General features: G+C 46.7%; 1 protein-coding gene across 1 annotated transcript in view; it reads right to left on the bottom strand.

Annotated features, from left to right (window-relative positions):
• Positions 1–25,285, bottom strand: part of MERTK (MER proto-oncogene, tyrosine kinase) — a 146,641-nt gene that overhangs the window by 80,999 nt on the left and 40,357 nt on the right. The window contains exons 3-5 of the mRNA XM_036873782.1: positions 12,546–12,556; positions 12,136–12,450; positions 2,394–2,494 (exon numbers count right to left, since the gene is read on the bottom strand). Coding sequence (XP_036729677.1) covers positions 2,394–2,494; positions 12,136–12,450; positions 12,546–12,556 — 427 coding nt within the window. The remainder of the gene's footprint in view (positions 1–2,393; positions 2,495–12,135; positions 12,451–12,545; positions 12,557–25,285) is intronic.

Below are 25,285 nucleotides of genomic sequence, written 5' to 3'. Positions count from 1 at the left end.
TCTTTTCCGGATATATGCCCAGGAGTGAGATTGCTGGATCATATGGTAATTCTATTTTTAGTTTTTAAGGAACCTCCATATTGGCTGCACCAATTTACATTCCCACCAACAGTAATACGAGGGTTCCCTTTTCTCCACACCCTCTCCAGTGTTTATTATTTGTAGACTTTTGGATGATGGCCATTCTGACCGGTGTGGTCTGTCTGTTTTTGAGGACAACCTCTTTTGTGTGAGACTTTCAGGTGAGGGATAATAAATTTTAAAATCTGTACACTTGTACAGGTCTGAACACTCTTCCAAGCACATTCTCATGAAAACAGTATAGACAGAGTTACACAGTTACAACCCCAAGACTTCCCAGTATGATTCCAGAACCGGGGTTATAGGGAAGGGACGTTAAGAATAGCTCAGAGAAAACCAGTTGGTACTTATTTGGGGCATGTGACAAAAATTTAACAGATCAAGCTAACTGGCCTCAGACGTTTCAAATGTGTTCTTTTGGGACTGGGAGCACACAGATCTGGTCCCAGCAGGACTGATGTGGGAGTGGTAAAATGGGATCCTTTTTTCATGTTTCAAAGTTTTGCAAAACTCCATTTGGACCTAACTCATTCCTGCCCTGGGCATTTTTTCTGGGATTTTACAAGTGCAATGTCCTCTGAATAGTTTTCCCAGATTAGCAGCAAATGTAGGAACCCTCCCCTCTGGCTGATGTGGACAGACCCCTGTGGCACTGGCTGTACAGCCTGGGATGGGCTCAGAGCAGAGCTCCAAAAGAGACTCCTCTGGGGGCCCCTCCCTCAGGCCTCCTGCAGCATTACAGGCTGTCAAGTTCAGGTCTGCAAAAGAATGGGTAGCACAGCAGCCTTTTTGTGGGAGATGCTTCTCGTTGAACTTCCTTGAAAAGCTAATCACCTGCTCTAAAGCCTGTGATGAGGAGGGTCAGGAGAAAGCAGAAAAGTTGTTCTGAAGGCTCTGCTGATGGGGCACCTCAGCGAGCAGGGATGCAGAGACCCTGGAGGGCAGCCCCTAGGACAGTGGGGAGTGGCCACTTGGGGTGATAATGAAGATGCTTCCTCCTCAAAGCCTCTCTTGACAGGCCCTGCCATTGCCGAACCAGACGTGCAAACCCCGAGATGCAGGGCCCGGGCCCACCTGGCCTGGCTCACCTGTGCATCAGCTCACGTTCCCCACGAGAGTTCAAGTTCCTTGAGGGCAGAGACTGCCTTCTCCTTGCCTGCTGCCCCAGCTCTCCCCCACCAAGCCCATCTCATGTCATGGCGTCGAACTGCACTGAATCACGCGCCTGACAAATCCTAGGGCCTAAAAAGGAATCCCAGGCCGAGCCGCTGGCCCAATCAAGAAAACGGCTCACTCTCCCTGATTTCACCATCCGCATAAGCAAGAGAGTAAAAGATACTGAATAATAAACAAACTGGGGGCTTCCCTGGTGGCGCAGTGGTTGAGAGTCTGCCTGCCAATGGAGGGGACACGGGTTCGAGCCCTGGTCTGGGAAGATGCCACATGCCGCGGAGCAACTGGGCCCGTGAGCCACAATTACTGAGCCTGCGCGTCTGGAGCCTGTGCTCCGCAACAAGAGAGGCCGCGACAGTGAGAGGCCCGCACACTGCGATGAAGAGTGGCCCCCGCTCGCCACAACTAGAGAAAGCCCTCGCACAGAAACGAAGACCCAACACAGCCATAAGTAAATAAATAAATAAATTTAAAAAATAAATAAATAAATAAATAAAATAAACAAACTGGCACTTGACCAGGTGAGTGGCATCTGGTGCCAGCACCGAGAGCTGGATAATAGATTGCATTTTGTTTCTTAACGTAAAAAGACTTCAGTTGTTTTAAATTGTAAATAACCTTAGGACAAGGAGGTCTATAATCTCTTTTTATCTCAGCCATAGTGCATAGGATAGAGCTAAATCTCTAAGAATTAAGTGAATTTCATAACTACCTAAAGTCTACAAAGAAGATGGCCTTGTAAAATTTCAGTGCTTATGGATTTGCAAGGTTTGCATACAGAGTTACAAATGGGATAAATTAGGAATTTGAGAGTAACATATATATGCTACTATATAAAAAATAGATAAACAACAAGGACCTACTGTATAGCATGGGGAACTAGCCTCAATATTTTGTAATAGCCTATATGGGAAAAGAATCTGAAAAAGAAAAAAAATATATATATATACACATACATATAATAAACTGAATCACTTTGCCGTACACCTGAAACTAACACAACATTGTAAATCAACTATACTTCAATAAAAACAATTAAAGAACAAACAAATAAATGGGCATGCCAGACCCTGGAGCATTATACACAAAGCAATTAATGCAGGCTCTACGACAAACCGCCCTGTGGCCTCTGGACTCACCTTGCACCTCGACGTAGATGGGGTCAGACACGATCTCGTCGTTGTTTATTTTCATCTTACAGATATACGACCCATTGTCTGAACGCTGCACACTGGTTATGCTTCCGGGAGAAACACAAAGATATTTATCGTGACGACCTTTAGAGTTCCTACTATAGGAATGGAACATTCTTCAACTTCTTTGTCCTTCGCGGTGATGATTAACATGGCTAATGTGTGTCACGTGTGTGTCAACATGGCTAGGTCATGGTACCCAGATATTTGGTCAAACGTTACTCTAGATGTAAAGATATTTTTCTGTGAAGGTGTTTTTCAGGTGTGATGAACATTCAGCCCAGTCGACTCAAAGTAAAGCAGATGACCCTCCATCGCTTGCGTGGGCCTCATGTAGTCAGTTAAATGCCTTATGAGCATAGACTGAGGTCTTCCGAGGAACAGGAAATTCTGCCTCCAAACTGCCTTTGGGCCTCAAGGCTGCAACATCAACTCTTCCCTGGGCCTCCCGCTGACACCCCACAGATTTCAGAGTTGACAGCACCCACAATTACATTAGCCAATCCTTAAAATAAATCTCTCTCGCTCTCTCCTTGTGTGTGTGTGTGTGTGTGTGTGTGTGTGTGTGTGTGTGTCCTCTACCGGTTCTGTTTCTCTGAAGAACCCGGCCTAACACATATATTGTCACTTGTCTGGACTTCCATGGTAGGCTCTGTACCAGGGTTCTCTACATCAGAGTACCACCCCTCAAGGCATTTTGCAAATCTGTGGGGTTGTTTCGGATGGTCACAATAACTTGGGGGCGACATGGTTTTCAGGGGCCAGGGGCGACTTTTCCGCATCCCAGATGACCTTCCGAGACTAGAACCTAATCCCATTGTACACACACACAAAGTATTTTGCCCGGTGTTAATATCCATCTCGTTTCCCAGGACCGTGAAAATGGAGGGCCAGTATCCCTTTGTCCTGTTTGGAACTTGGCTGTGACTCGGTCATCGTCTGGAAGACGGATCACTGACAGCACAGCTCCGTCTGCAGCTGCCATGTGCCTGGGTGCAAGTCACTGTGGACTTTATTATAATCTCTCCTGGTGTGGTCACACCCGCCGTTTACATATTCACATTCATATTATTTAATTATCAGTTGCATTCCTTTCGTTTCCCTCGTATTACAGGATGAACATAAGATATCTTCTATAAACAGGCAGCCTTGGCTCTAAGAGGCTCAGAGTCCTGCTTGCCAATTTCCCAATGTGTTTACAAACAGGGAGTTACACCACAGACGTGAAACCCGCTCTTAGCCGGGGTGGGAAGGGGTGAGACAGTGAGGAACACTTTGAAATGCTCTCAGATGCTCTCCTAGAGAAGATGCCTTTATTAGCCCCAAAGCACTGATTTCTTCTCTGCACATCAGACACAACCAAGAAGACTGTGAATGAAGGAAAAAGAAAAAAGAAGAAACACGTGGAGGGGTCCACCTGCCTTCCTAGCAGCTTGTTCCCCGATATAACTAGCTTATCCCAAAACAAAATAAAATCTGTCCTCAACCTGTCAAGGGCTAAGGCTTAAGGCTTAAAAGAGACCAGGAAGCTGGCAAGGTCACAAGGGGCCCCATCCTGGTCCAGGGGCAGCTGCCAGGGTTATTAACACAGTACAGTCACCATCAGGAGCTGACAGGCGGCAGTGAGGGTCCCTGGCCTCTAGAAGCCACAGTTTTCAGAACAAGCACTGGACACTGTAAATACCGCTTCTCCCAACAATACCATTCTGCAGACCCCCATTAGCCTATGATAAACAGAGTAACGAAAGTACACACCAAGAACGGCATCAGTCACAACTAGGAGGACCAGAGCTGCTCGGGTTAACATCACCTCCTTAATGGTCTCAGGATCCAGCAGTGTGACTGTCCCCTGTCCCCTGCATTTCCTGATGTGCCAATCTAAGCAGTGCCCCATTGACTGGGAATACTCTGTCTTCCCCTCTCCCCTTGTGCCTATGTAGGAGCGATATAATTCTGGAATGCACCTGATGAATGACTGTTGGACTTGGGGAGGATGCAGGGGTCAAGGAAAGGCCGGTCTCTCCATGCTTTAGGGCAGGAGCTGAATGTCACAATGCCTAGAGGTCACCAGGAGAAGACGGAAAGAGACCTCACAGGACAAATATCTCCAAATAACGGGCTAGCTGACGCTTCCCCTAGAATCTGCCAGGATATCAAGGTGACAGGAAGGGGCTGAAGAAAGAGGGAGGGGAGCAGGCGTCTAGGATGATGCGCTGCCCATCGTGGGTAACACCTAGAGGCTGGATGGTACAACGTGGCTTTCAGCAGCTCCTGCAGATTCTGCACGGCTGACCAGTCTAGTCTTAGCAGTTCCAAGGGAAACCAAGGTTACGGCTACTGAAGAGAGGATCCTTTCTACTCATTTCACAAGTTCACTTTACAAGAAGCAACATTTTCTTGAGGCAAGACTCAGGGAGGGGCTGGATGCAGCAGACGATGAGATCTGACAGGCTGAGGACACCTACGCCCTCGGAAGATTGGGCTCTGGCTCACGGCCTGGGACCCCGGTGCTGTAGCAGGCTTGCTGCATGACTCAGTGAGCCAGGGACCAGAGAGGAAGTGAAGGCCAGAGAGGGAGGCAGGGCACATCCCCAGGGGGACCGCACCCAGCCCAGGGATGCACAGCACGCCGGGAACCCAAGAAACCAGCAGGCACAAATAACCGTGGAGCAGTATACCTTTGGCAGCAGAAATCAGACCACACAAAAAAGTCCAGGAGTGCCTTCCACTAACCAGCAAGGAAAATTCAGACTAGGAGTAAAGCAGGAGAATGCAAAGGGAACGTGATCAAAGCCTGGTCTTTTCTCATTCGCGTCAGGCAGGGTTTAGCATCACTGGGTGAAAAGGACAACGTGTCTGCATTAATTATCAAGTCCAGATCCATCTTACCTATAGCACAGGAAATGTTTTTCACAAATAATTCTCTTGTTGCTTTCTAGACATCACGTAAAGGCTCCCAGGATGAAGGCAGTGTGTGGGCTGGGACTGGAGATGGGAGACTGGTCCCCAATCTCCTCCCTCTCCCCAGCAGAAACAGCAGGAAAGGCTCTGAGCTCAGAATAGCAACCTAGGCATTCGGACGATGACTGAGTAAGGAGTTCCAGAAAGAACACAGAAAGGGGAGGAGGGAGGCATAATTCAAGAAAATGTCCGGAACTGGAGATACGGGTCTTTCCTAACCTGACACCTAGGTGGGCAGCAGAGCAAGAGAGAAAAGACCCACCCAAGGGGCTTCACCAGGCAATGTCACACCTCTAAGATAAAGTGGAGACCCCCCAAAAGCTTCCAGAGAAAAGAAAAGCAGGTAATTTATGACTGACTCAGAAAAGTATCATGCTTCTCAAGAACAACTCTGAGAGCGAAAAGGAAACAGAGCAATGATTTCAAGATGACAGCAGGAAATTATTTTCCTTTTGAATTCTGTATCTGGCCAAACTACCTCAAGGTGGTGGTAGGAAAAACATGGCATTTTCAGACACGTGAGGGGCCAGCAAGTGAGTAGAGGCTGGGCCCCATGCCAAGGTGACGGAGTAAAGCCAGGAAGAGGGGGAGCTGAGCTCCAGGGAACAGAAGCTGGAAATCAGCAGGAATGAGGCTCCCCAAAATGACAGCAAAGTTGACTCAGCCAGACCCCAGACCTGGAGGGCAATGTGTCTGGGCTGGAGGAAAAGGGACAGCTGCAGGACTGGCACCTCCAAGGAAGAACACCAGTCCTGAGAATTCGGTCATTTTGAGAGGAGATGCATATTTTCCTTTAAAACGTGGGGGGAGAATGAGCGATTGAAACTTAAGAGAATTCAGCGAACCAACAGGCAAGGAAACTGTTAAATTCAGGAAAATCAAAAAGCTCTACGAGAAGTACGATGTAATTACAGCTGACCACATGATTCGCCTGAAAATAGCATTTCCATAGCCACAAAAATTGTGAACTCTGGGCACTGATTTAACCACAGCTGTGAGTAGTACCCTATTAGATTAACATACCATGCTGGGGCCTGGCACGGGCATGCACACACACCACACACACACACACACACACGACTCATGGACTGAATATCTCTGGAAAGTTACCCAATAAATGGGTCACCTCAGCTCCCGACTGGGAAAGAGCAAGGGGGCTGGAATGCAAGAGCTAACTTTCGGACAGTTAGACTACTTTACCATGTGTAGGCACTTTAAAAAAAAGTATAAGAATTCCAACAGCTTTTGGTCAAACATCTGAACAGGGGAAGACCAAAGAAACCACAGATTCTGCCACAGCGTCTAGACAGGAACCACCTGGAGAGAGCCATGGTGGTGGGACAACAGCTGCAAAAGCCCATCACACCAGCATCCCCTCAGCTGACGTAGCCCCAGGGCATCCTACAAGGACACACAGCATCTCTCTGGCCCTCAGACCTATTACAACTAGGCTGGCCTGCTCAGAAATGGCTCGCAAGGAGTACCTAAGCTCTCAAGCCTTCTTAAAAGACGTATAAAAAAGGACCAATATTGGATGAATGCCTAGAGTAGTCAAATTCACAGAGAAAGAATGTGGAATAGAGGTTACTGAGGGCTGGAGGGGAAGGGGAGCAGGGAGTTAGTGTTTCATGGGTATGGAGTTTCAGTTTGAGATGATGAAAGAGCTCTGGAGATGTATGGTGGTGACAGTGGCATAACGACGTGAATGTACTCAAGGCCACTGACTTGGATATTCAAAAAGGGTTAAAATGGTTAAGTTTTATGTTATGTGTATGTTACCACAATAAAAAAAACCCATGAAAAATGGAAAAAAAACTTTTAAAAGAAATACAAAGACGACCCACTGATAAGCATCCTGTTTTATCCTGCCATCGTTCAAGTGGCGCTGACAGGATTCCATGGACCACCTGAGTTCAGGGATCTTGGACAAAACCTGAGCTGAAAGGAAGTCTGAATATAAAGCAAGTCCAAAAGTCTCAGGGATCAATGGCTAAAAATAACTTTTCCAGCTGATGGTTTGGCTAAACAAATTAGGTTCTTACTTTCTAGATGTTTGGCTGATTTCTCATGCACGGTTCCATTTTGGGGTCACAGGATAAAGAACAGCCAGCAATGGCATCAGGCAGACGCACACCCGCACCCCGCCCCGCCTGTGGCAAGGGTCTCGGCACGCAGCGCCTGCGGGGGCCCCGCCAACACAAGCGTCTCAGGCGCCAGGAGCCCGCAGGGACCCAAACTACCTACTTAACATGTTTACCAAGAAAATGTAGGAAGAAAGTAAAATCCTTCTAGCTTTAGCTACTGGGAAGGATGCCAGAATTTAAAGAGTACTGGGAATACCTAGACTACAAAGAAAACAAACATCAAATACTTTCCCTTCTCCATAAATCACCCAATAACTAAATCTGCAGGGCCTGTCAGTTTACAGGAACATCAGCTTTTGTTTTTGCTTGCGGGTGAGTCTCCCCAAGTCTTCTGATCTCAAGGCTGGTGCCTTCCTGATGAGGGAGTGTTTTACCTGATGAGGGAGTGTTTCCACCTAAGCGAGAGAGCTTTTTACACCCCATACCAGATTTTAGATCTATGTCCCACAAATTACACCCTCCTTTAGAGACTTCAGGGGAAGCTCTTGGCTAAGCAGGGTCCCGGGGCTGGACAAGCTGATAACAGGTGTAGATGGGGCGGGATACTGATTGGAGTGTCAAGGGGGATGCTCAGCCTGGTGACCTAAGTCCCACAGTCTAACAACTGCTTTCAAGTGATGTACCATCCAGGACTATGCAAGGGGTGGGGGGGTAAGTAGGGATGGTGGTGTGGATTTTCAGTATTCATCACCAGGCTATCAGTTAAGAATACTCCAACCTACTAGCAGACACTGAATGCTTCCTACACCCATTAATGAAAGATGACTCGACTCTATCAATAATAATAGACATCTAAGTGAAACGTGAACTATTAGCATAGGATAGACCCAGCTCAGGAGAGCATCTGGATTTGAAGTCCCACATCAGTTACTTCTTCCCTTGTGTATGCCACCAACCTTGGCATTTTGAAAATAATTTTTAACGTTTTCCCTTTATAATTCCATTTGCACTCTCTATAAATGAATCCGTTTTACAATAGCAAGTTACAGTGGCATATCACAGCCATTAAAATATTTTGAAGACTTTTAGTAATATAGGTGAATATTCATCATACAATAAGTGCATGAAATAAGACATACATCTATGTAATAAAATACTAATTTGATTTCAAGCATCTTAGAGTTCCATATGCTTGGAAAAGTTTTCTCGGGGTTGTGGGCCATAGTTTCCTTCTCTGTACTTGTTTGGTATCTTCCAAGTATTTAACAAAATACATATATAACTATGAAAACAAAATACATACATAACTATTAAAACAACTTAAAAATGCACATATATAGGAGCTAAGACCAAGTAGTTTCAGAAATCTGCTGGGGATACTCTCACGCATGATGCCAAAACAAATCTCCTTTAACCTTTCCAGGGTACATGGGATTCATACTGAAACGCCTGTGAGTTCCTCCTATCATTCCCACCCTCCCACACCTAGTTTCAATAAACTGAGGGCTGACTACAAGATGTGGTCACCCCTGAGCAGCAGAAGTGTCCTTCCCTTGGTCCTGACGCAGGGCCCTCCTCCCCTAAAGGCCAAATCTAAAATCTGATGGCAACACTACCTTAAACACATCAACGCCACCTTAGCGCTTCTGCACTTGACATTTGAGCCTCCCTTCCCCTCCATTCTGTTCACAGCACAAGCAGGACAGGACCAGGTCTGTCCTTCGTGTCTCAATGCCCAGACGTTCAGGGCAAGGCTGGCTGTTTTTATAACTAGTGGGCAGTTGCCTGTGTTGTGATTTGAAAAAAAAATCTCTATTCCTTGTGCCTAAAATGATGTCACCAGTGAATGTTAAAGCTTTCCTTAGTGTAAATTACTTATCACATTCTCTTCTTCCTTTGGAAAGGAGAGCGCTATGATGGCCACTGTGAGAAAGAGTGGAAGGAATAACAGAGATGAAAGTTCCAGTGCTTTAAATCTGCACGCCTCTTAAAACTACACCTTCAACCAGGACAGGTTTTGTTTTAGGATCAAAGACCAGAAGCTTGACTAACCCTAATTTTTAGAATGAGGAGTTTGGGAGTTTAAGTGTGGGGTGGGCAGGAGCCAAGGGTCTGCATGATATGAAAGAGAAAACATGAACCAATATCAGGCTAAGAGAGTTAAATGCAGCATCCACAACCCTGCCAGGCTTCAGCAACTCCCAGCTGCTTCGTATTTAAAGCACAAGTGCAGGTGCAAACTGTGGACTCCCCATTCCGGAGACCTAATCATTTCAAAATTCATGTCCATTCTGTCCTTTTTTTATTATAATAACACCTTATAGAAAAATGGTTCCGTGATCTAACTGAAAATACTTTGTGTTTTTCTTCATAGTTCCTCTGACCCCTGCCTATATACAGACATCTATCTTTTGCACATTCCCTTAAATAAACGTGGTCCATGCCGGTCCTGTTAGTGGCAACTCCAGCAAAATTGCAGGCTAACGAATTCCTGATAAAATGGCATCCACTGAAAACCTAGAACTAGTGTTTAACTCTTCACTGTTTCTGGGAACCAGAGTGGATTTCCTTAGGGCCCGTGAAGATTTGAGAAGAGAGGATACTGCAGGTGTGCATATCAGGTTCCCTGGTTAAGGATGACCAGCTTACTATCTAGTGATCCTGGGCAAGACACCCTACTCTTAAGGACCTCAGGGTCCTCATATAAAAGACATCAAATTAGGGTCTCCAACATCCTTCTCTCTTGGGAAGAAATTACACAAATATTGATAATCTTGATCAAGTCACTATAATTTACTTCACTGAATCACCCACAGCTACAGTGCTGCTTAATAAAGTTGAAGAATATTCTAACGGTGGACTTAGTGCTGTTCCAGATATTACTCAGTTCAGCTGAGTGTCCATCCTTTGCAAGAATTCTGATCACTAAATTTGCTTAGTTGGGAGGTCACATAAGATTTTTTTCTCTTCCAAATGAGTTTATGAGAGTTCAGCCGAATACATGCAAAAGTATACATTTTTCTCTAAAGTTCTCAAAATATCACCCAGTCACCTTCTGAACTCTAAAAACATCAGTTCAGAATAAGACACTGTCTAAGTTTAAAAACTCTCCAAATCTTTTGAATATCTAATGGCCCCTTAGAGCACACCTAGAGCTGCCAGTCAGGCGGTCCAAACCCATCTCCTTGGCAAGAGGACCAGGGAAGATGCAGCGGCTCACCCATGGTCTCATGGGGGCCGGTGGCAGGACCTCCACCTGGGACTCGCAGCTCAGACAGCAGGGCTGCACTTTCCTCCTAAACGACCCTGGGTGAGACCAATGTGCCAGCTTTTTGTTTCCATAAGCATTTAAACCTTATTCATTATGAAATGGTGATTTTAGTTCTCCCATCGGAAGCTGTGTCTATATAATGGAAAAACGTCTGTGTTTTGTAGTTGATGGAGAAAAAAATATAGTCCTGAGCAAGACACCCGAGTCTTGACACTGGCGGAGAATGGCAGCCCGAGAGACCCAGCCAGAGTTTAAATCGACCAACGGGAAATGCGGAAATTGTTTTCTTTTCCTTGATGATGACCAAGATAACTGGGAAAATGCTAAAAAGGGGGGTCATCTTATGAATGTGTTGACACACTAAACTCTAACTGGAGTCATCAGGTCTATGGTAACTCCGAGGTGGTTTTCTGAAAAGGAAACACACAATGATTCACCAGAAGACATGACACAGTCTGGAAGAGGCCCAAACATCAGGTTGGAGAAAGTGAAAACACAGCAGATCAAAGAGGGCTCCACTCGGCGTGGAGGAATCCCAGAGAAAAGCCTCTTGAGTCAATGCTGCCGGGCTCCGAATTCATTCTGAACCTTTAGCGGCCACAGTCCACCTAATTCTAAAACTGTACGTGCCAGGAAGTCCTGATGTAAACACAAACAAACAAAACCCCTCCTGGCTAAGAGGAAAGAGTAGAGAATGAAAAGGACGGTGAGAAGAGAAGCAGCTGTCTCGCTGTCTCCAGTATCTGTGGTATGAGGGCTCAACCCTTGGGACGATGGATTATTCCAGATTTATGTCCTGGCCTGGCTTATCCTTGTCACTCCCTGCAACTCATTGGGCCTGCCCCTGCCAACACAAAGTGGAATGCTGAGATGGTGAGCCACGTGGCCAAAGATCTGTCTCAATTCCCCAGACTTCACACTTTCCGCCTCCTTCCTACCCCAACAGGAGGGCAGCATCAGTACCAGCATCTGCAGCCGCAGAGGGTGCTGGGAGAGGGAGAAGGGAGAGGAGATAGGGCGAACGAAAGGGGTGGAGGGCCGCCTTGTTTCACAAGTTCCACGCCCACCTGGTGAGTTAGATGTCTCCTGTTCTCACTGTTCTCACTCGCTGGGAGAGCTCTTGAGTCCAGCAGGCCTTGACAGGACTTACAGGCCAGCTGGGAGGAGCATCTGATCACCAAGAGTTCCAGTAGGGCCAAAAGCCAGTAGAAAAGAAATCGGCAATACAATCAGCTATTAATCTACACTCTAAATGGACCAGTGGGGTTGCTAACACAGAAATCAGAAGGCTGTTAGTTCTTTACAAGCCTTTTGCTTTTGAATGAGCAAAAGCGTAACAACATTTTAAAAGAAAGGAAGAAAGAACACTTACCTGAAGGAAGCGATGATTGCTGTAACTTCATCATCTGGATAAAACTGAGTGATTGCATGATGGGCCCCCAGCAATTCCTTCCCATCTTTCCACCAAGAAATAGCTGCACTGTCCTGGTATATATTAGGTATGTTGATCGAGCAATTAAACTTGACATCTTTGTGTTCAGAAAGTATTATGTGGCCAACCGTGTGATTAAATGCAAGAGGCGGTAGGGACGTGGACCTGGCGGACGTCACTCCGGGAAGGGCTGCATTTCCGGTGTGCGGTCTTCCAGGCTGGATGGGTGGAAACACGGAGGTGGGCTGGAACCCACTGGTGTGAGGAAAGGAAAATGGTGTGTGGTCAGTCTGCAGGCTTCCCGGGAAAGAGCCGGGGAACAGCGGGTTGGGCTTGGTTTCTTTGCTCACCTCAGCGACAGCTGCAAAACAGAAGATTGGATTTTTAGCCTTTTAAATAATGGAGTTTTCCAAGTAGGTCCCCAACTTAACAGGCCATGATGAGAGAGTAACGGGCATCCTGAATGTCCTCAGAAAGGATGAGTGGAATTTATTTAACACACACGAACAGTGTGAATATTCTCTTTCACAAGTTCATTCATTTGCTTACTTCCTTCTTTCTAAAGAATACGTAAGAAATATAATGCCCCCATCAAAATTTTTTCTTTTTTTAAATTGAGACATAATTGATATATATATTACATATTTGTTTCAGGTGTACAATGCAGTGATTCCATATTTGTATATTTTGCCAAATGATCGCTGCAATAAGTCTAGTTAATATCCATCACCACACATAGTGAGACACTTTTTTTCTTGTGATGAGAACTTTTAAGATCTACCCTCTTAGCAACTTTCAAATATATGATACAGTACTATTAACTACAGTCAGCATTAACTCCATTACATCCCCAGGACTTACCTATTTTATAACTGGAAGTTTGTATCTTTTGAGCACTTCACCCATATTTTTTTTTTGGCCACCGCGCCGCGTTGCACGTGGGATCTTAGCTCCCCAACCAGGGATCGAACCTGCGTCCCTTGCATTGGAAGCACGGAGTTGTAACCACTGGACCGCCAGGGAAGACCCTCACCCATTTTTTGAAATTTGTGACTCATTCCAAATCCCTCATACCCATCTCACCAGCACGGCAGGCAGGTGATGGCGCCTGAGATCACCTTCCTACTGTCTGCTCAGTCAGAAGACTATGCTTGGCCAACAGTCTTGCAAAGGCTGCTACTGGTCACAAAGGGGCGAGTTTACAATTCTTGTGCCTCAGCATGACCCACCCTAGGCATGGGGGGAAAAAAATCAACATGTGCTTATGTCACCAGCTATAGAATGACTTGGAGCTTCCAGCAAAATGCTTGCCTGCAGGAATAGACCTGGAAATACTTTGATTTCATTTGACCCACAAGAATTTCTAAAAATATAGGCTCACAACAGTTGTACTTTTAGTTTTAATGGCATTTTTGGAACGTACATTCTATACTAGTTGTAATTTATTCAAATGCTTTGACCACGGGTGGTGAGACAGGCAGGGAGGAGAGACACAGGCTGGCATCTTGTGAGTGAGTGACCGGGGGTACACAGAGGCGCCCCATGCCTGCTCAAGGCGCCTCCTGCCTCCTGCCACGCTCAGGATGTCACACCCTCCTGCACTCCTGAGTGCGTGTGTGCAGGGGGTGCAGACTTAGCAAACAAGAACAGAAGACACCCAGTTAAACTTGAATTTCAGATAAACAACAAGAAATTTTTAGTATAGGGACTTCCCTGGTGGTCCAGTGGTTAAGACTTTGCCTTCCAGTGCAGGGGCTGCAGGTTCAATCCCCGGTCGGGGAGCTAAGATCCCACATGCCTTGCGGCCAAAAAACCAAAACATAAAACAGAAGCAATATTGTAACAAATTCAATAAAGACTTGAAAAATGGTCCACATCAAAAAAAAAAAATCTTAAAAAAATTTTTTGAGTATAAGGATTCAGTTAAGTACTTATTGGGTGAATGGAGGTACAAGCAGATTTGGGAGCAAAAGCGGGGATCTGAGAATTTATACCTCTGGCTTCCTCCCTGTAGGTCACTCTGGACCACACTTATCCCTCAATGGAGGGCCGGGGCTCCTGCCAGGGAGTCCTCTCCATCCGGCTCTCTCCCCCCCACCAGGTCAACTCTCACAGTTGCTGCATTTGGGAACTGCGTCCGGGGTGAATGCCAGGTTGGAGGACAAGAGGTTTCACTATAAGAAACCAGGGAGAGCTCATTGCTTGTCCTTGAGGCTGAGGTCTCGGGGGCTCTGGGAGTGCAGGGGTTCTCTGCAGGCTCTGGGGGAGGGCTTTGTGGGTCGACTGCTGGCTGGCCTTGAGCTCAGTCGTCCAGACAGATTAGTGTGCTGTGATGGGAGTGGTGATTTATTCCAAGGAGTGGAGGTCAGGGTGATTCTGCAGAGAGGGGCCCCTGCCTCTCCTGTCGTCCCCATGCCAGGCAAACTTTATGTACAGGAATGGCAGGAAGAGGTGAAGCCCATCTTCTCTGATTTGGGGGTCTCTTCTGCAATAATGGATGCTCCCCATCTTGTCTGGTTTGGGGATCCCTCTGCAGTAATGGCTGCTCTGGCTATTTATCTTATGCCTGCAGACCCTCCTCAGAACACTCTTTTTCTACAGGCTTCAAAGCACTTACAATTCACCTCTGCCTCTTGGAGGCAAACTTACCTGCAGTCTTTCCTATTTCTTCAGGTGGGGAGTCAGGGGTTTTGTCCAAATAACTTTTTTGTCGTTGTGTGTTAAATATAAGGCAAAAAAGTAGAGTGGGAGAAGCAAATGATGCTTCCTTTGGTTTGTTTAATTTCCTTAAAAACACTGAACATTCCTGGGACTTCCCTGGTGGTCCAGTGGTTAAGACTCTGACTTCCAATGCAGGGGCGCAGGTTCAACCCTGGTTGGGGAACTAAGATCCCACATGCAGCGGGGCAACTAAGCCTGTGCGCTCTGGAGCCCGTGAGCCACAACTAGAGAGCCCACGTGTTGCAACTACTGAGCCCGCACACTCTGGAGCCCACCTGCCACAACTAGAGAGAAGCCCCGCACACCGCAATGAAAGTTCCTGCACGCCGCAACTAAGACCCAATGCAGCCAAATAAATAAATATTAAAAAAAAAATTCAGCATTTCTAATTATAAAGGTAACACAAGTCTGTTGTAAAAAATTCAACTATTTATGGGAGCACAGAAAGTATAAAATGGAAACCTGTTTTGTAATCCCAACCGCGCAAGATAACCTCTGGTTATAGTCTGGGGTATAAGCTTTAGTTTACTATGAGCTGAGCTGCTCATTGAACGAACTAATGGCAAAGCCGCCCGGTCAGATGACATCACTGAAACTGGGGAGCAGCCAAAACCCTGTAATCACTATGGATGGTTTAAAAGATAACTGATCTCCACAATTTCATTTGCCAGAAGCTGGTAGTACGATTTAATTGCCAACAGATATTTACATAATAGCACCTCCAGGTCTAAGATTTGCTGTGACTGCCTAATGGGATATGGAAAGGCACCTGCCCCAGGAGAGGGGCAGCAGAGGGTCCCAGGAGTTAAAGGGGGGAGGGGACACAGCTAACTGTGTGCTGGTGGGAGGCTTTCCCTGATCTCCCCACCGCCACCCTGTCTAGTTAAACCTCCCAGGTCAGGTGCTGGGACCCTCCCCTTTTGTAACATCTGTAATTACTCATTCAATTCTTTCTCCCCTGCTGGGCTGACTGACAGCCCCCCACACTGTAGTCAGTTCCTTGGAGGTGCTCAGAATAGGTTTGTTGAATGAATAAGTAAGGGCATGAATTAAAGGAGGGGTAGGGGAGGAGGGACAGGGTTTCAAGGGGCAGAGGTGGTGGAAAACTGGAGCGAAAGGAAGAGGCCCTAATAGTTTGGGAACACCAGTTTAGCTGCAGGGTGGTGCTTCCGTGCTAGGAGAAAAATGAGAGATCCAGTGAAATCAGGCTGAACGTGGAGAGCCCTGAATCCCCGCTGAGGGAATAGGGATTCCTGGAAGGTTTCTGAGCAGCGGAGGGAGAAGATCAGAGCCGTGCTTGACCGGGCCGTGGACATCTGCCTGAGAGGGAGGAAGAGGAGCAGGAAGGAGGAGGCCAGGAAGTGGGAAACATGGCAGGAAGGTATCGGAGCCCTAACTACGGGAGTGGCCAGGAAGTAGCAGGAAGGATGCAGGAAAGAGAAGAGGGGCTGATCCCAACAGCGTCCTCGAGTATCGCCATCATGCCAAAAAGAAAGGTCAGTTTCAGATGCAAACCACTACATACGGAATGGGTAACCAATAAGGTCCTACTGTGTAGCACAGGGAACTGTATTCAGTATCTTGTGATGAGCCATAATGGAAAAGAATCTGAAAAGGAATGTATATATAGGTATAACTGAATCACTCTGGTGTACAGCATTAGTTAACACAACATTGTAAATCAGCTATCCTTCAATAATTTTAAAAAATATATATTTAAAAAAAAAGATACGTCAGTTTGACACCAAATGTTTAGGAAGGGCATATAACACAGGGTAGTTCTCAGGAGGGGACACCTGGCAGCTTTATCCTGGCCATTGCTTGGATACTGTGGCCCCCATAGGGAAAATGGGGATGGTAGTAATGGTGTCCCACAGGGTTGCAGTTAGGAATAAAGGAGTCATTACTATGTTTGGCTCATAGTAAGCGCTCAGTAAACGTCAGCTATTATTACTTCCATTACTTTCTCTTTGTATCAGTAAAACCTGCCATGGCCCAGTACTTGAGAACTGCTGATCTACAGGGGTTGACGCTGAGGGCTGAACAACAACGCACACTTGGTGAGGTTCTCACTGCACAGCTTTGGCAAGGAGTGGGGGTGGGATGGGGTGCTGCCATCCGCATAGTCTTCAGTGTAAACGGTGCTTTACAGTATGTGCTGTGCAGTGCATAACCTCGCCAGCCGTATATGGGGGCGTTGACTGAATATGGATAATGTGGAAAAAGGCAAGATGAAAACCATTCCAAGGTTTTGGACCCCAAAGTCAGGGCAATGATCAATTAGAAATTACATTTTAAGCTGCTGATTTTTCAATGTTCTGACTACTTCAGTTGTATAATGTGCCTCCCCCTGTTTTTCCTCACAGAAGTGGAAGACTTTAAAATTATTTTGTTGGTGGGGGGAGGTAGTGACGGTAGGAGGATGCGATCAGACCAAACATTTTTTAAACTTTTACTTTTTATTAACATGTTCTTGTCAATTCATTTTCAAGATGACAAAAGCAAACGTGGTGGGCCTGTTTGATGATCCCCATTGTGGAGACAATGTTTTTATTTATTTATTTTTTATTTTTTTATTTTTTAAATTTATTTGTTTATTTATTTATTTTTGACTGTGTTGGGTCTTCGTTTCTGTGCGAGGGCTTTCTCTAGTTGCAGCCAGTGGGGGCCACTCTTCATCACGGTGCGCGGGCCTCTCACCATCGCGGCCTCTCTTGTTGCGGAGCACAGGCTCCAGATGCGCAGGCTCAGTAATTGTGGCTCACAGGCCTAGTTGCTCCACGGCATGTGGGATCTTCCCAGACCAGGGTTCGAACCCGTGTCCCCTGCATTGGCAGGCAGATTCTCAACCACCGCGCCACCAGGGAAGCCCAAGAGACAGTGTTTTTAGCCAGAGTCAGAGGTGTATTAAAAGCCCACAGCCAGAGTCTTAATGAGAATTTGGTCCTCTCTCCATGGCACACGTGGAAAAGCAGGCTGCCACTGGAATTCACGAGAAATCTTCCCCTTCCCTTCCCCACTCCCATCTTCTTTCACGGTTACTTTCTCATGTGGACGGGACAGCAGCTAAAGTGGGAAGTTTGGCCTCACAAGCAAATGCAGCTGAACAACTTGGATAAATGGCCTCCCACTCAGGTCCAAGGGTAGCTGTGCACATGTTCCAGCAGTTCATTTGCCCACCCCAGGGGGCCACACCCATCCAGTCCTGGAGGTGGTCGTGGAGCGCCCCTGCTGTGTGCCCCTGTGTTTCCAATGATCCCCCAGGCCTTGACCAGATTCCAAGGCCAGCTTCATAAAGACAAGGACTGTGTTACCATCATCTTCCTCCAGTGCTCAGCACGGGGACAGGCCCATGGGAAACGATTAGCAAATGTTTCTTCAGCCAACGAATAAAGTGATTAGACCTACTGTCCACTGTTTGAGGTTTGCCTTGTTTTTCTGAACAAATTTGCCTGCAGCTTCCTTGAGGGCTGGAGGCGGTATCCTCTGAGCCCAGCCTGATGCCTGGCACGGAGCTGATACGCAGCGAACACCTACAGAATAAATGGGTGTGATGCGGGCAGGGAGGATTCTGAAGGGTGAGCCGGGAAGAGAGGTGGTCCAGGCAGGGACAGTGCTGTGGCTGGGAGTGGGACTGCGGTGGGACTGTAGCCAGGCCTCTGCAGCAGCATCTCCTCCCCCGACCACCGGCAGCTGCCGTGGGGCAGATACTGAGGACCACAGCCTCTTAGACTCAAAACTGGTCAGTGAGGGGATGCTAGGGAAGGAGCTATTTTCTGAACTAAAAACAGAGTTGCCATACGATCCCACTCCTGGGCATATATCCGGAGAATACTCTAATTCAAAAAGATACACGCACCCCTATGTTCACAGCAGCACTGTTCACAATAGCCAAGACATGGAAGCAACCTAAGTGTCCATCGACTGATCGATGGGTAAAGAAGGCGTGGTACATATATACAATGGATTATTACTCAGCCGTGAAAAAGAATGAAATAATGCTATTTGCAGCAACATGGATGGACCTGGAGATGATCATACTAAGCGAAGTAGGTCAGAGAAAGACAAATATATGATATCACTTATATGTGGAATCTAAAATATGACACAAATGAACATATCTACAAAACAGAAACAGACTCAAGGACATAGAGAACAGACTTGTGGTTGCCACGGGGCGGGGGGTGGGGGGAGGAAGGATTGGGAGGGAGTTTGGGATTAGCAGATGCAAACTATTATATATAGAATGGATAAGCAACAAGGTCCTACTGTATAGCCCAGGGAACTATATTCAATATCCTGTGATAAACCATAATGGAAAAGAATATGAACAATGTATATATATATGTATAACTGAGTCACTTTGCTGTACAGCAGAAATTAATACAACATTGTAAATCAACGATTCTTCAATAAAATAAATTTTTAAAAGTAAGCTATTTTCTGTGTGATCAAGTAGCGCATACCACCCTTAAATCCATGAATATTTGCTGAGTGCTTGCTGAGCGTGCATGATGGCAGGCGGGTTGGTGGGCAGTGATGCTTGGGGGTTGGCCAGCAACTCTGTGGTTAGAGAGCCAAGGCCCACCCAGTCCCTGGATGCCTGACCCATGACCTCAGGAAAGCTCCGTCACGCTCTGACCCCCTGCAAGGATAGGAGTACCCGGCGGGGTGGGAGAAGACGAGATCAGATGATCAGCGCCTCCACAGACACCAGCTGCTGCTGTGACTGGCCTGCATCTGAACCCGGCCTGTTGACCACACGAAGGAGGAATTGCTGGGCCTTGTGGGAATGGGTGCTGGGACTAATGGGTAAGGTCTGTCTTAGACAATGCATAGAGAATGGCAATGCTGGAGCAACGTAATTGCCACCCATGAATGAGAGCAAAAAGCATACTTCAGGTCTGTGAAGTAACCCCCTTCAGCCTGCACCCCACTTTTTGACTTGAGCATTTGACTTTTTCTTGGTAGAAGTGCTTTGCAAAAGAAGCTTCCCCAGCAGACTGCGACTGACTGACTCTTCCCCATCATTTTCTAACTCTCCACCGTGCTGAGAATCCTTTGCGTTTGCAGACTGCGACCACCCCAGTCCTTTCTGTTAAGTGGGCATTGATGCAATCAGAAAAGAGAGCTCTAAGGAATCTCTCCAGGGCTGGTCTTCACCACTCTTTCCCAGCGTGAGCTCCTTTAGATTTTTACTGAAGCTTCAGGATCACAGCCCAAGGTGGATAAAGGAGGCAGCGGCTGCTGAAATCGCAGGTCCCGGGGTAGTAGGTGGAGTGGCAACCTTACGCCGCCTCCCTGACCCTGGAGTCCCTCCAAGCTGCAAGAGGAGGGTTGGGCAGGGCGGCAGCTGCGCGGGAGGGAGCGCAGGCTGGTGTGATGCGCCACCAGCCTGCTTCACTACCCCGAAGACCTGGGAAGGGACCGGAAGCACCTTGGCCGGATGGGTCAAATAACGGCAGGGCTGAAGTGCCAGCCAGGGGGACCCACACCCGGGATCTTCCTACTCCTTCTCAGACAACAGAACAGGTGGGGACATGAGCCGAGCTCTCTGAAGTTCAGCCTCAAAATCCGGAGACCCAGAGGAGGCTGCAAGAGAGAGGACTTATCCTGGAACTCCTAGGGGTTCTTTGCTCCCCACCGCGGGGCAGGAGGATGCACTTTTGCCCAGGCGCTAAGGGTTCCTCAGCCGCGCTGCCCACAGTGCGATCTGCTATCGAGCAGACCCCAGCGGTTGAGAGGAGAAAGGCCCCATTCTGGGGTGGGTTTGCAGTTTACAGAAAAGGCTTTTTGGCATCTGGAATCCTGTTTGTGCCCACTCCCCGTCCCTCTCCCTTGTCACACCCTGTGTCGGCCCCCCCAGGAGAAAGGGCTGTTATGTGGACCAGAGCCCCCCTCCCAATTCCATGTGTGCCCCCCAGGCCGATGTTTGAATCGTGTCCGTGGGCGCTTCGCTGTCACTTGGTTAAACACTCCTCCTCTCACCCCCGAAGATGGCTGAGGCCAAACCCAGAACAAGCAGAAACTGTCTACTTAGAATCATTTCACTTTATGCAAACGCAAAGGATTCTCAGTTGATAAAGCGTAGCAACGCTGAATGAGAGGACATTTAAAAAAAAACCTTCCACCTGAAATCACCTGACCTGATTGTCCCCAAGTTGTAAATGGTAAAAATTAACTTGAGCGCACAGCACTCCGCCACTTGGAGAGAATTAAAAAGAAGAAGGGCCATTCATGGGATAAATGCACCTAGTGCAGGAAAAGTGCAGGCAGAAACCGAGAGCTGACCTGAGGGAAGGGGCCCCAGCAGGGGCTTTACCGGAAAGAAGGGGGAGTAATTGGTGGGTTGCTTGTGCCTGGAGGGGTCACAGCCTCAGCAGAAAAAAGCAGAGGTGACAGTGAACCACTGAGATGCCTGCACAGGGTAAAAAGTGGGGTTGGTATAAAACATGGTGTTGGTGAGTCAGATTTTCTACACAGGTTCCGGGGGGCAGGCACGGGGTTGCCAGATAAAAAATGGGATGCCCCAGTTACACTTGGATTTCAGATAAACAATGCCTACGTGGGTTATACTTAGTTAAGTAAATGCAACTTAGTATCCTTTAGCACAAACCAGCTGGAGCCAGAGCCCAGGGAGTTCATTGCCGCCCTCCCCCTAGGCTGGCCTCCTGGGGCGTAGAGCAGGATGAGGGAGGGGTGTAGAGGGGCAAACAGGGACCCCAACACACCAAGCAAGCTACCCAACCTCTCTGTGCCCTCACCTGGAGGATGTGTGGGGGTTCGGGGCTCTAAGCCAAACCCATGATTATCAGGGTGACTCCTCACTTCCCCTGGCCCCCTAATGCATTGGCTCCCCAAAAAAACACTGGAGCCCCACAGGTGCCTCTCCCCCTTGCTTGGCCTTGTGCACACACTTTAGCAGTAGAAGCTCCAAGGAACTCCAAGGGCTTTAGGCAGCTCCCCATAACCCCCTTCAGCCTGCACCCCCCTTTCTGACTTGAGCATTTGACTGTTTCTTGATAGAAGTGCTTTGCAAAAGAAGCTTCCCCAGCAGACTGCGACTGACTGACTCTTCCCCATCATTTTCTAACTCTCCACCGTGCTTCCAAAACCAGCAGAACATCAGGATCTCTAGGGGAGCTTTTAAAGTTCTGATGCCTAGGTTTCACCCAGAGCTTGAATTAACTGGCCAGCACTGCAGCTTAGGCATTGGGATTTTAAAAAATCTCCTCTAGTGATTCTAGAGGAATTAGGGTCAGACCTAATTCCTAGAGAATTAGGGAATGGATCCATCCGGTGGCTCAAATCATCTTGGGGGTGGGGGGGCCCCTGAAGGTTTAGCCCTGATGCTTAGAATCCATGTGGCTTGGGAGCGTGGGAAGAACAAGAACTCTGGTGCCTGAGTTCAGTCCCAGCTCTGCCACTCAGAGGCCAGATGCCAGTCCCTTGTCCTTCTGAGACTCAGTCTCCTCATCTGTGAAGGAAGACAGGTAACACCTCCTTCTCTCAGAGATCAGAGCAGAACACTGCACACGGAACACTGCACAGGTACACAATCTATGCCAGTTATGGCTTTCATAACATGAAACATCTGATCTGCCTTGTTTCAAAGGTGCAACTAGTCACGTCTGGACTATCAAAGGCCAACACATGGAACCGATTATGCTGACTTAGATCATTCAGCCTCTTGCAGTGAAACAGGAATATATGTTTACCCAACCAAGGGTGGCTTTCCTTCTCTTTCCCCTTTGGCAGCATGCCAAGTGTCACAGAAAGGCTGAGGGGACACTTTCCGGCCAGGGTTGTGAAGCAGCCGCCCCCCTGGTCCCCGTGTCGTCTGGGGCTGCTTCTCCACAAGAAACAGCTATGGTTTTCACGAGACCCAGGAGAGATACTCTGTCCCCAAGTTTAACTCCTCTGTCCTGCCACCCCTGACACACATCCTCCAGCCCACAATTACCTGAAATCCTATTAATTTTAGCCTTTCTTTTCAGGAAAAAATATTTCCTTTTAAAACGTGACCATCGCTAAAGACCAAACACCTTAGCAAGCACAGTTTGTCCAAGTCTTTCCTAAGTGACAGAGGGCACAGAATTCCCTCCAAAAACAGAGTAGATGGACTTTCCCCTATTTCTTCCACTAAGTACACCTAAAAACACTGGGCATTATATTGATAAATAAAACGAACATTTTTTAAAACCCTGAAGAGTGGACAGATGGTAAACCGACTAGGGACCTCAGGACCCAGGAACAACATGGTGACGAATTCCCTGGGTCTCCTTTTGTCCTGTGTGTCCCAGATTTGGAAATGCTAACAGGCAAAGACAAAAAACAACAACAAAAGCCTGCTATCTCTAGTCAAAGGACTAGGAAAGGGCACCTCAGCAAGACAGAAGGCTTTTAAACAGTAAACTGCTCTCCTCCAGGCAAACAGCCCAGGAAAAACCATGGCCCCATCCCCACCCATGCCAGCAAAGGTCAAGTGGGGAGCCTAGACTTGGACCCTTACCAGGCTGTAAAGAGGTGCCACAAATGTTCCACTGGGTGGTATCAGAGAGGGCCAAGGAGGGAACTGGCACTTTCATCCCTACTGGCTGGTGTTAGTAAAGCCCACGTGGGGAGCCTCGACTTTTATTCCCACATGGCATTAACAAGGCATCCCTCCTCATCCCCAGCAGGGTGGTATCAGAGGAAGCCTAGTAGAGATTCAGGGCTTTCACTACTCCCTAGCGTCAGTGGAGGTCAGGTGGGGAACAGCTGGAAGGTAATCAGGCACTCCTACCCCTCCCTCAGCCAGAACTCTCACCCCACCCCTGACCAGCAGTAATGAGGATGAGGACCATCCCACACTTCGATGTCAATGGAGGCTGAGTGGGGAACCTAGGATTCTACCCCCACCAGGCAGTGAGGCCCCCTACCACAGCGTTTCAGAGAAAACCAAGTAAAACAAAAGACAAATAAGTCAGTCTCATAGTACCCCAAATGTCTAGGTTTCAATTAAAAAATTCTGTCCGAAACTGAACGAAATACAAACACCAAGATGACAGAGAATTATCTGAAAAAGCTTTTAAAGAAGGAATCATAAAAATACTTCAATGAGCAATTACGAATATTAAACACATGAATAAAATAGGAAGCCTTAGCAAATAAATACAAAGTCTCAGTAAAGAAAGAGAAGATTGAGAAGAGAAACAAATGGGAATTTTTGAACTAAAAAATACAATAACCAAAATAAAAAACTCAGTGGATGTGCTCAACAGCAGAATGAAGGGGCAGAGGAAAGAATCAGTGAACCAGAAGATAGAACAATAGAAAATTATCCAATCTGAACAACAGAAAAAACTGAACAGAGCCTCTGCAACCTGTAGGACTATATTACTAAAGAGCTAACATTTGTGTCATCAGAGTCCTGGAAGGAGAAGACAAAGATGGCAAGGCTGAAAAAGCACTTGAAGAAATAATGGCTGAAAACTCCCCAAATATGACAAAAGATATAAATCTACAAAATTAAACATCTGAATGAACCCAAAATAAGATAAACCTAAAAAATATACACAGCAAGGTACATTATAATCAAACTTCTGAATACTAAAGACAAAGAAAACATTTTGAAAGCACTGAGAGAGAGAGATGACACCTTACCTATAGGGAAAAACCAATTCATATGACAGTGAATTTCTCATTAAAAACCATGGAGGATAGAAGGAAGTGGCCATTTTCCTAAGTGATGAGAGAAAAGGAATGTCAACTCAGAATTCTTCTGAAATGAAGGGGAAATCAAAATATTCTCATATTAAGGAAAACTAAGAGACTTTGTCATCAGCAGACCTACTCTAAAAGAATAGCTAAAGGAAATTCTCTAAACAGAAAGGAAACAATAAAAAAAGAAAACCTGAATCATCAGGAGGGAGGAAAAAACACAGAAAGCAAAAATACTGGTCAATACAATAGAATTTCTTCCTCCTCTTGATTTTTCTAAACTATGTCTGATGGTTGAAGAAAAACTGTAACACGGTCTGATGTGACTTTATATATAAAGAGGAAATATTTAAGATAATTATGCTTTAAATGGGGGAGGTAAAGGGACTTAGAAGAAGGTAGGGATTCTATAATTCACTTGAACTGGTAAAACATCAACACCTAATAGACCACAAATTACATTAAATGTAAATGACATAAATATTTCCATTAAAAGACAGATAATGGCAGAGTAGATTAGAAAACATGACCCAACTATCTGCCATTTATAAAAAATTCACTCCAAATATAATGATATAGGCAAGTTGAACAAAAAAGAAAAAAGACATCATGCAACCATTAACCAAAAGAAAACCAGGATGCCTACATTAACATCAGATAAAGTAGA

The sequence above is a fragment of the Balaenoptera musculus genome, chromosome 13 (genome assembly GCF_009873245.2).
Source record: "Balaenoptera musculus isolate JJ_BM4_2016_0621 chromosome 13, mBalMus1.pri.v3, whole genome shotgun sequence".
In the NCBI taxonomy this organism is placed as follows: domain Eukaryota; kingdom Metazoa; phylum Chordata; class Mammalia; order Artiodactyla; family Balaenopteridae; genus Balaenoptera; species Balaenoptera musculus.
Note: the sequence above shows the minus strand (reverse complement) of the source record. Positions and strands in the feature narration are given on the sequence as shown.